This window comes from Gekko japonicus, unplaced genomic scaffold, assembly GCF_001447785.1.
Source record: "Gekko japonicus isolate JY-2015 unplaced genomic scaffold, Gekko_japonicus_V1.1 scaffold170, whole genome shotgun sequence".
Classification (NCBI taxonomy): Eukaryota; Metazoa; Chordata; class Lepidosauria; order Squamata; family Gekkonidae; genus Gekko; species Gekko japonicus.
Window position 1 is genome coordinate 775,217 of NW_015160212.1, and position 11,419 is coordinate 786,635.

General features: G+C 48.0%; 1 protein-coding gene across 1 annotated transcript in view; it reads left to right on the forward strand.

The window, feature by feature from the left end:
* The first annotated feature begins 10,188 nt into the window (after window positions 1-10,188).
* Window positions 10,189-11,419, forward strand: part of MAB21L3 (mab-21-like 3 (C. elegans)) — a 36,648-nt gene continuing 35,417 nt past the window's right edge. The window contains exon 1 of the mRNA XM_015409832.1: window positions 10,189-10,263. Coding sequence (XP_015265318.1) covers window positions 10,189-10,263 — 75 coding nt within the window. The remainder of the gene's footprint in view (window positions 10,264-11,419) is intronic.

Here is an 11,419-nt window from a genome sequence, read left to right on the forward strand (position 1 = left end):
GCTGCCGCCATGGCACAAGAATTTTCACCGTGTGACTGAAGGTCAGCCGCGGCGGCCATTTTCTGAGTCTGGTTCCACTGCCTGCAGCAGCCATTTTGCGACAGCCATATTGTGGCTGAGCCCACCGCACTGTATCAGAATTCGGAAGGTGCTGACAGGCTCCAAAAGATTGGGGATCCCTGTCCTCGCGCATTCTCTGTTTTCTTGATCAGGAACCATATCTATCTAGCTTCCCTGAGGTACAGTGAATCTTACATCAGGTGGGGTTCTCCTTGTCCTTGGCCCCTGCCCCCAAAAGGCAGGAGTAGTCGTCCAAAATCTTGCTGATGAATTCCCAGGGAACCTTGAGTTCAAACCAGCTGTGTTTATTTGCTGCTTTGTGTTTTCGGACAACTGTACGTTCTTGCTTAGACAGGAGTTTCTGTTTTCTACAAGTGAGTCATGGGAGATTATTATCCTGCCCACCTTTGGAGGGTGAAAATGAAGGGGTTGGAGCAGCAGAATAAACTCTGTAGTGGTATTTCTCATGCATCTCGGAACCCTATGTCCCCATGTGCACACTCCACGAGTACCTCACTTTCACTTCCTGAAATGTAAGCTGGAGAGGAAAGAACTGAAGCCAAAGATGGGAAACCCAGAATGTAGGGCTCCCAGTCCCCCGGTGGGGGCGGGGGAACCCGTGCTTTCATGGGCTCTTGCCTGCCACTGACCAGCTGGCTGGTGGGGGGAAATCCCACCCCCAACTGACCTTCCCGGGCGACTTCCGGTAAAACTCGAAGTGCAGGCCCTGATGTGATGATGTCACCCGGTAGTGATGTCATCACGTTGGGGACATCGGGGGTGACACTGGTTTGTAGGCAAAACTCTATGGTTTGAAGTCAAATTTACCATTGAGTTTTGCCCAAAAATCAAAGCGACAGGCCCAACGTGATGACGTCACTTGCAGGTGATGTCATCATGTCGGGACCTGCACTTTTGGTTTTACCGGACGTCGCCCAGCCTCACTTCCGGTCTCCTAGAAGGATGTTGGGAGCCCCCCGCTGGCTAGGTAAGTGATGCTGGCAACCCTACCAGAATGCTTCCAACCCTACGGCCATTGGTAGGCTAGCCGTGCAGAACTGGACAGGGTGAGCTTTTCCTACTGATCGTAGGTTCAGTTGGGCTGTCATGCTAGTCTGCAGTAGTAGAACAAAATTTGTTCTTCAAGCCCTTCAAGGACCAACAAAACGCCCCTGTCCCCAGAGCAGTGTTCCCTCTAAGCTGAGTTAGTGTGAGCTAGCTCACAGTTTTTTAGCCTCCGGCTCACAGATTTTTGTCTTAGCTCAGGAAGGACGGCTCCAGATCAAACTAATTTATGCAGCAGCCAAATCGCTGGCTCACAGCTTTAATGCCAGTTGCTCACAAAGTAGAATTTTTGCACACAAGACCCCACAGCTTAGAGGGAACATTGCCCCAGAGCTAGGCTTCGATTGGTTGATGCCCGAGTACAGACATTGTCTGTTGCAGCTTAACATAGAACTTAGGTTCAGTGACGAATGCAGCACCAAACAAATTTCGTATCTGCTTTAAATGTAAAGTTCAGCTGCTTTGGTTTTCCTGCTAGCAAACAGCACCCGGACCGGAATCCTTCGGTGCTTTAAGTAGCCATAAGCCCACATGGAGGGTGCAGAGGGCTCTTTGAGCCCTAAGAGGTGCTCCGTGACTTCTCCAAATCTGAGAGATTTTTCGTCCTGAAACTTCAGTTGGGTGTGTTGAGGCTACCTATGCCGGTTTATATTCGGCAAGGCCAGTTCACGTGTCTGGGTGGAAGTGGCGAGTTATTCATGGGAAGTTATTGTGGAAGGACAAGTCTCCACATGTTCGACCTCTTGACTGTTTCCCTGGTCCGTAGCTATGGTGGGGCATTTTGGGGCTCTGCTCCCTTAAAATGGGAGGCGTGCCCCACAAAGGCTGCTGCCTCTCTCCCCCCCCTCCCCTCCTTGAGGCATTAGAAGTGCCTTCCAGCTTATCCGCAGGAGCACGTGGCCCGCCGACCAGCTGGAGGGCCCTTGAAATCTTGCAGCCTGCTTAAAAAAAAGCATTTAAAGGGAACCCTTTAGGTGCTATTTTTCTAGCGGGGGGGGGGAGCACGCTTTCCCTGATCTCCAAGCAGCAATTGGCTGTTTTTCTAGCAGAGCAGGCGCACAGTTGGAGATCAGGGAAGGCATGCAGCCGGCAGCTGGCCCTCTCCCTCACCTCCTGCAAGGGAGAGGGGTGGCCGTTGGTTTTCCCTGATCTCCGAGTGGTGGTTTTGCCGCTTGGAGATCAGGGAAAGCATGCTGCTACCACCACCACCCCAGAAAACCAGCATTTAAAGGCTGCTTTGGAAGGTGAACTCTCTGGCCTTATACCCCATTGAAGCCCCTCCCCTCCTCAAGCTCCACCTCCCAAATCTTCGGGTATTTCCTGACCCAGAGCTGGCAACCGTAGTTCCTCAGCTTTTTCGGTTGACTCTCAAGTGACATTTGCTAACAAAAGAATTAACCTAATGGTGTCCAGGGGGAGTCTATTATTCACCTTAAAATACTTGGAAGTCCTTCGTGGTCTCTCGTCAGCCACACTATGGTTGCCGTGGAGGTCTGCTGCCACGGGTGGCCTTGATCACTCTGTGTTTGGCCTGGGGAAGCAGCATACAGTTGACTCTTCTTCCTGTTGTCCAAAACAAACCCAGCAAACTTCCACGCACCCTCGTCAAAACAGGTCTTATTGCTATGGAACATGATGGACCTGTCCTCTACTTCGACCACTACCAGGCAGATCTTCTCTGTATCGGCATCCCTAGTATGAACCATCAAACTTATTCTCCTTTAGAGTCTAAGTGGAAGAAAAAAAGGGGAAAGAAGTCTAATAAAGTGCGGGGAGGGGTGGTAGTATTCACAGACAAACGTACGGTAATAATAATAATTATTATACTAGGAAAAAGGCCCATTGTGGAAATAAATACAACGATCTCTAGAAAGAGGCTCTGGGCGGGTGCCCCGGCCTTGGACACTCAGTGTCAATTTGCTGTGGCGACCTCACCAGGGTATAATGACACTGAGTCCACCATTTTCTCCAGAGGAACTGATCTCTGCTACCTAAAGAACAGTTGTAATTTTGAGTGATCTCCAGCCCTCACCTGGAGATTGGCAACGATGGTCCCCCAGAAGGGAATGGTTGGTTTGGAGGGTGGAGTCTATGGATTTGTACCTGTCTGAGGTCCCACGCTTCCTGAAACCTCACCCACTCCAGGCTCCATCCCTCACATCTCCAGGAATTTCCCACCTGGAGTTGGCAACGCTATCTCCTTCCCAGCCAATCATTAACCTACCTTTATTTCCCCCTCACTCTTCAGCTTTCCACCCCCCACACACCTGCAGCCTCTCCCGTGCTCTGAAGCCCTGACTGCTACGTCACATTGGACACAGAGCCCACCATTTTCTCCAAGGGAACTGATCTCTGCCATCTGGAAAGCAGTTGTAATTCTGAGTGATCTCCAGCCCTCACCTGGAAATTTTACCTCAGAACAGCAAACTGTTTAGAATGTTAGAGGCAAAAGCCAATCAAGTTGCATATGCAAATGATCTCTGTGTTCCGAGGCAAAGGCCAGTGAGGCTGCATATGCAAATAACCTCCGTGTTCTGACTGGCTATGGGGGGGAGAGGAACAGCAAGCTGTTTAGAATGTTGGAGGCAAGACTCAAGCAATGCAGCCAGTGGATAGGGACTGATTCTGAGTGACACACCAGGGCGCCAACCAATTCCGGAGCGTGTGGAATATTCTAGAGACATGCCACCACCATTCGGCTTTTATATATCAGGGAGATGGCATTGTGTGTAGGATAGCCAGGAGATCCTAAAATTGTCTGGCATTCGCAAGTTCTAGCTCTTAGGTGGTGAGCTAAACTTGTTTTTAGGGGCTGAGAGAGCTCTGAAAGAACTGTGACCAATGCTCCCTCTAAGCTGTGGAGTCTTGTGAGCAAAAATTCTACTGGCATTAAAGTTGAGAGTGAGCAATTTGGCTCCTGCATACATTAGTTTGCTCTGGAGCCATCCTTCCTGAGGATGTGTGTGAGCCAGAGGCTAAAAAACTGTGAGCTAGCTCACAACAACTCAGCTTAGAGGGAACACTGACTGTGACTGACCTAAGGTCACCCAGCTGGCTCTCAAATTTATGATATTAGACTCACCTTAGCTAAGGCTTCAGATCCTGTGAGGCAGTCACTTGAGCCGTTCATTTCCTCAGTTACCATCAGAATTATCTCTACAGCCATTGCTAGAGAGTATTCCATGCACTCAGAAGGCCTAGAAAGGCTGGGATCCATCCCCAGGTGGAGAATTCGCATGATCCTCCTCAGAAGGTCAACTGAAAGATATTTCCCAAGAGGTACGTGTGGTCTCACTTCAAACTGGAGGTTCTTATCTCCTTTTTCATCGGAACAAAGGAGTCTTCTGTGAGGTTTCTCCTTCCTGCCTAACATAGTCATTGTGGTTCCATCATCCAGGAACTCATATTGCCAACATACTTCCCGCATCCTCCATGGACTATTTTTTTATGATCTATTTATTGATTTTCCAACATAAAAAATGAGACAAAGAAATATTGTAAACTCAACAAAAAATAAAACATAGCAACTTTGTTATGATTTCCTCCTATACTCACACAGTTGCTCAGTTCCTGTTTCAAGCTGATTCAAAGCTTTTTAACAAGATAAACATTTTACTAATTTCCATTTTATATTCCAATATTCTTAAATGAATCAGTTCTACTTTACACACCCTTCTCACCATTCAAACATAACACACAAATTGCTTTCCATGCAAAATTGGCTTTTCTCATCCTTATCTTGGCAGCACTATTAAATATATTCAACTAATCTAACAAATAAGTAAGTTATCAAAATTACAAGCCTATTTATTTATAACATCTTTACCAAGATACACATTTTTTCTATAAATATTTCCTTTATAGGCATTTTCTTTAATATTTGCCAGTAACCACTTATAGCCTAACTAGAACCAACTTAAGTCACTAAGTATAAGTGTTTGCTTGTGGAATTGAAAAGAGTAAGATAATTATTACTTATATAATATTTTTCCCCTTTTTCTCTATTATCAATTTAATCTTAAGGATTATGCAAGGAGGCAAAAACTTTGCAGTCACCAAACAATAATTAACCTTCCTACTTATTACTGTGAATATAAATACTACCATTCACTTCTTTCATATTATATATATTATTTTTAAAAAATAAACAATAAAGGAAGGTACACGTTTGATTTAACCCAAAATTCTCATCATCATGTTCTAAGATTTTCAACATAATCATCTCAATTCATCATAACTAACATCCAACTTCTCATTATCTTAGACTCAAAATACAGACTATGGTAGATATACTTAAGTGAAAATGTAAACAAAAAAGGAATAATTTAAAGCACCAGTTATCATTTTACACATTTTCTGTCTCCTATTTTTTCTTTGCACCTTTTTTTTTACTATCATGCCCATAGAATCATAGAATGTTAGAGTTGGAAGGTACCTTGCAGGTCATCTAGTCCAACCCCCTGCACTCTGCAGGCGCATAGCTGAAAGATAGCCCTACAGTTTGGTACCATGAATCCATCCAACGGTTGCGCCATTCAGCCCACACTTAACCACACTTAAATAGGCTTGTAATGTTGGTAACTTAGACTAATCCAGGTGCCTTTCGTCTTTGTACACATGAATCTTTATTTCCAGCTTCTCCTGTTTGTATTTCCTCAAGCCTAATTTGGCTTTGTATTTGTAAATCCTTGTTTCTAATTTCTTGGTTTTGTAAATCCTCGTTTCTAGTTTCTTCCTTCTGTATTTCAGCAAACTCATCTTTGAATATTTGTTAGCCTTGTAAGTTCTCTTAACACAGTGTTTTAGCTTCTTTTTATCCAACTTAATCATTTTTTTGTGTGAAAGATCCTGAGGGACTCCTTTCACTACTTCCAGCTCTACCGCAGAACTTGCTGGTTCTTCCCATTTACACATTTGGTTGCTTTTCCTCGCCTCATTTTCCATAGATTAATATATCCTTTAGTGCTTTGTCTTGATATAAAACCTGTTGTTCCACAGAGCTCTGCTGAGAAGACTCTGTTTCTTTCTCATTGTCCAGCTCCAAAGACTAGATGTACAACTGGTCTGACCCAGCAGGGCTCTTTTTATGTTCTTGTCAGGCCTCAGCCTCTTTGCCGTTGTGGAACTGGTTGGCCACTGTGTGAGACAGGAGGCTGGACATAGGCAGACCACTGGTCTTATCCAGCAGGGCTCTTCATACATTCTTATGAAATGGGTGACTTTGGTGGTCCCTTCCAATTCTGAGATTAGATAAAGAAAATATAGCTTCTGCAACTGCAGGACAGAGTCAGCTAGACTGATTTTCCTTGCACATATTTTAATGTCTCTAATTACTCATTGCTTTTGGAGCGGGAGCCCAGCTTTGGAGAGTGGGAAGAATGGCGGGTTGAGGAGAACATACACCACCTTGGACATTTGGGGGGTATGCTACTGGTAGACGTAACTGGAACAGGATGATTTTCTTTGGAAATGCAAGAGAGACACGCTCCTGAGGTGAAGATTAAACTGGTTAAAACCAATCCCTGCCTTAATTGCTCCCTCATAAATAAGTGTTTATTTTGGCATGTCCCGAAGAGCAAATTCACTTCAGGGGCTCATTTGCTGGCAACGGAATCTACATGCAGCAATGGATTTTAATTTTTAAAACATACATGTCAGTATAAGAACAGGTTAAAGAACAGGCATGGGCGTTTTAGGCCCAACAGTCTCAACCAGGAAAAACCATCTCTCTACTCTCTCCCCCGCCACACACACACACACCTTTGATTCCTCCTCCTCTTTTAAACTGAAAGTTCATGAAATTTTCCATGAAGGCTTGCAAAAGAGGAGGCCAGAATGTTGTGACTCCAGCGGCATAAACAATTCCAGCAGGCAAGATCCGCAGATATAGGCGGTGTGACCTCCAAAATCTCCACCAATCTGGCCTTTTAGGAATACTGAGCGTCGCTTCCACGTGCAGAGGGAAAGCTTGAGGACCTCAAAAACCAGAGTGGTTGAGACATGATGGATGTTCTAAGACCACCATACTGGGGCCGTCTGTGACAAGGAGTCCAAACTCTAACTCTACTGAACAGTCTGAATGAGAACCTCAACCTCTTCCCAAAATAGCGCGAGTCGCTCAGGAGGCATACATGACGCCTGATCTTGTTTGCTTTCCATGACTGAACAGAGTGGGGGTTCCAAAATGTAGGGTTCTGGGCACTTCAAGTACATAGAACCAGTGTTCCCTCTAAACTGAGTTAGTGTGAGCTAGCTCACAGGGTTTTTTTAACCTCGGAAGGATGGCTCCAAAGGAAACTAATTCATGCAGTAGCCAAATCGCTCGCTCACAACTTTAATGCGAGTCGCTCACAAAGTAGAATCTTTGCTCACAGGACTCCACAGCTTAGAGGGCACATTGCTTCTGGGTCACGTGGGCAGGGATGCAGACATGTCACTACACACTGGATAGATCTCCCTCTTTTTTGGGGGGTAAGTTCCCCTCCCTGCTGGCCAGCTGATTGGCGGCGGGGAGGTGGGGCCTGTTAGCGGGGAAGCCCACCTCCACTAGGAGTAGGGTTGCCAGGTCTGGACTGGAAAATACCTGGAGACTTTGGGGGTGGAGCCACAATGTCATAGAGCACCCTTCCAAGCAGCCATTTTCTCCAGGGGAGCTGATCTCTGTCGGCTGGAGATCAGGTGTAAAAGCGGGAGACCCCCAGGCCCCACCAGGAGGCTGGCAACCCTAACTGGGAGGTCTAGCAACCCTACCTGGGGAGGACAGGCGCCTCAGTGGGGTACAATGCCAGAGAGTCCACACACCCCCAAAAAAGCATCCATTTTCTCCAGGGAAACTGGTCTCTGTAATCTGGAGATGAGCTGTGATTCCGGGGGATCCCCAAGTACCACCTGGAGGCAGACATTTACCTTCTGCCTTCGCTGAGACAGAAGAACATTTGGCGCAACCTGGATAAACAAAAATCAATATAGGAAGCCCTTACCTTTGGTCCAAAAGTTGGGAATGTTAATTGTCCTTGTAGGCTCTGTGAAGTGGTGGTCGGACATGCCTACATAAATATAATTTACAGCCATTTTACTTTGGCCGGCCTTGCTTAAAAGATGTCTGCATAGGGCCTGGAGACCCTCGCCCGCTGTGGATGAGACCTCAGCAGTGCAAAGCTGTAAAACTGTCCTTGATTTTTACGATCTGTGCGTCCAAAAATCCATCAATAAAAGACAAGGCCATCTACGATAATGCAGGCCTGGTCTTGTACCCCGCTGCCTGCTGCCGCACAGAGTAACTTCCTTGAGAGCAGAAACATTTATATGCACCCCTGCAAGAAACAACAAGGTGGAAAAGCCATTCTGTTTAGAATGGTATTATCCCCAGGGGGCTTTGGACGCTTGAACTGTCAGGGTAGATCAATACCATTCCCCTAGCCTAGATATAGTGCAGAGCTCTTGCTAACAGTGTCCTGGAGCCGTTGGGACTGGGGATCAGTTTGGCATTGGCTCCTTTTTGGTGGGTGATATGGAAGGGCTAGAAGCACTCGACAATGTGACTAATAACTTGCTGGTCTGTTTTAATGTCACCAGGAGCAGACAGAGCTGCCCGTGTGGGATTACTGAGCAGCCCTATGCCGACAGTGGATCACTGCAAGAAATGTTACAGTAGGCAGCCATGTCGGTCTGCCACAGAACAGCTAGATCGGAGTCCAGTAGCACCAGAGAGTTACAACCCATAGCCAGGATTTTGTGGCTTGTGGGGCAATTCCCCCCCCCCGGTGAGCCTGAAGTTCTCAGTGCAGAAAGAAAAGCTATTTAGCCAACGGAAAGCCGTTACCAGGATAGATCTCTCAATTGCGAGCTGTCAACCATTTTAGGTGACAGTTCTCAGCGGCTGCAAGTTAATCACTTCTGCCAGCCTGAGCAACAATTCTGAGAACAAGCCGGCAGGTGGGGGCGATGACTTCTACCGTCAGGAAAGCTAACAGGCAGAAAAACTCAAAGGAGACCAGTTACTTGACCTAGAGTTCAAAGAGATCCTAGAGGTCACCTACTCCAACCCCCTTGCTCAGTGCAGGAATTAGTCAACTACAGCATCCCACTCTGCTTAAAGGAGCACATGCCTTTTAAACAATGTTTTAAATTGATTGGGGGGGGGGACATTTACAGGAGACGTTCTTGTGGGCCTGTGCCTTTAAAAGGGGGAGCAGAGCCCCCAAAAGCCCCACCGTAGTTGTGGGCCTGGTTTCTAAGGTGTTACTGGACTCAGATCTAATTGTGAGAAATGTTGTGTGGCTCCCCTTCTTTTTAACTGACCATCATATGGCAACAACGTTTGCTCCAGTGACCTTCCCCGCAGTCCACACTTCATCTCCTAGTCGCTTCACTAGGGTTGGCTGACTGGCACACTGCAATTTCAGTGGGAGGAGCCAAATAAAACAGGAATCCACCCTTACTTTTAGAGGTTAACAAGAAAAGGTCTTGCTTCTTGGCTTTGTTCCCCGGGACAGTCAATGCTTGGTGGTGGAAAGGGCCATCAGGTCACAGCTGACATATGACAACACCGTAGGGTTTAGGCTTGCCAAGTCCCCTCGGGGGGGCGGGTAAACCCCCGCCTGAGAGGCCCGTTACCCGATGCCAGCAAATCAGGCCCCGGGGGGAACTCCACCCCCTTCTAGGGCTGCCAAATGCCCCCGGGGGGTGGAATTCCCCCCGCATTCGAGCCCCAGGTTCCGCTCCCGCAGAATCGGGGCCCGGGGGAAACCCCACCCCTGCGTGCGCGTCACCCGGAAGTGACATCGCATGCTGGGGGAAGGGCCACGCCATTTGAGGAGAAAACAATGGTGTGGCCCCGCCCCCAGCGTGCGACATCACTTCCGGGTGACGCGCACGCGTGCTACGCGCGCACGCACGCCCAAGAAGCCAGCCGGGAGCCCCCCGCTCCTGGCCAAAAAATATTTGGCAACCCTACCCCCCATCACGCTGGCCACATTGGGGGCAGGACGCTCTATGATTTGAGGGAAAACTCTATGGTTTTCCCTCGAATCCTAGTGGCCCTGCCCCCAACGTGCCGACACAATGACATCACTTCCGGGTGGCGTCATCGTGGTGGCGCGCGCACGGACTCCCAGGACGGCACGGGACTCCCCCGCGGTAAGTAATTTTGGACTTGGCAACCCTAGTAGGGTTTTCAAGGCAAGCCCAATGCTCCCTCTAAGCTGTGGAGTTGTCAGCAAGCAAGCAATTTGGCCACCTCATAAATTAGCCATCCTTCCTGAGTGAAGACGAAAATGTGTGAGCCAGAGGCTAAAAAACTGTGAGCTGGCCCACACTAACAGCTTAGAGGGAATGTTGGGCAAGAGCTGTTCAGAGGCGGTTTGTTGTTGCCTGCCTCTGCCTCGCAACCCTGGTATTCCTTGTTGGTCTCCCATCCAAGCACCAACCAGAGTCAGCCCTGCTTACCTTCTAAGGTCTGATGAAATCAGGCTAGCCTGGGCCACCCAGGTCGGGGTTCGTGAACAGCACACGTAAGGCGCTTTCACAGATGCCAAACAAGGCCATTTCAGCCCACTCTAGCAACCGTTTGCAAGTGGATTTTTGCCTAATGGCACAGTCAAATCCAGTTGCAAAGTGGACTGAAAGTCTGTTGCTTTCTGTGTGTGTGTGTGTGAAAGCACCCCTCCCCCCAGGCAAGGCAGACACAAATTTGTGTAAGACCAATCCCTGCCCCAACCAAGATTGTCTTCCGTTGAGACCACCTGTAAAATATGTAGATAATACTTCAAAAATATCGAATTTCTGCCCTACGGCCACATCGACCCTGCACTGATATTGACTGCCAGGGCTCCCCCCTCCAGCCACCAAAATTCAGGCAGTCCTAGTCTGAGAGTGCTGACAGTGGTTAGCTGTTTCTACCATCCCTTGTGGGATTTGGGGTCCTCAGGAAAAGGAACCAATCATAAAGTTCAAGTAAACGGGGGGGGGGAGGTGCCGGAACTCTCAGGAGGGAAATGAAGTTTGGTGTAGTTTGGTGTCGTGGTTGAGTGCGCGGACTCTAATCTGGGAGAACCGGGTTTGATTCCCCACTCCTCCACTTGCACCTGGCTGGATGACCTTGGGCAAGCCGTAGCTCTGATAAGAGATGTCCTTGAAAAAGAGCAGTTTCTGTCAGAGCTCTCTCAGCCCCACCCACCTCACAGGGTGTCTGTTGTGGGGAGGGGAAGGGAAAGGAGTTTTTAAGCCGCTCTGAGACTCCTTTGGGTAGTGAAGGGCAGGGTATAAATCCAATCTCTTCTTCTTCTCTCAAGAG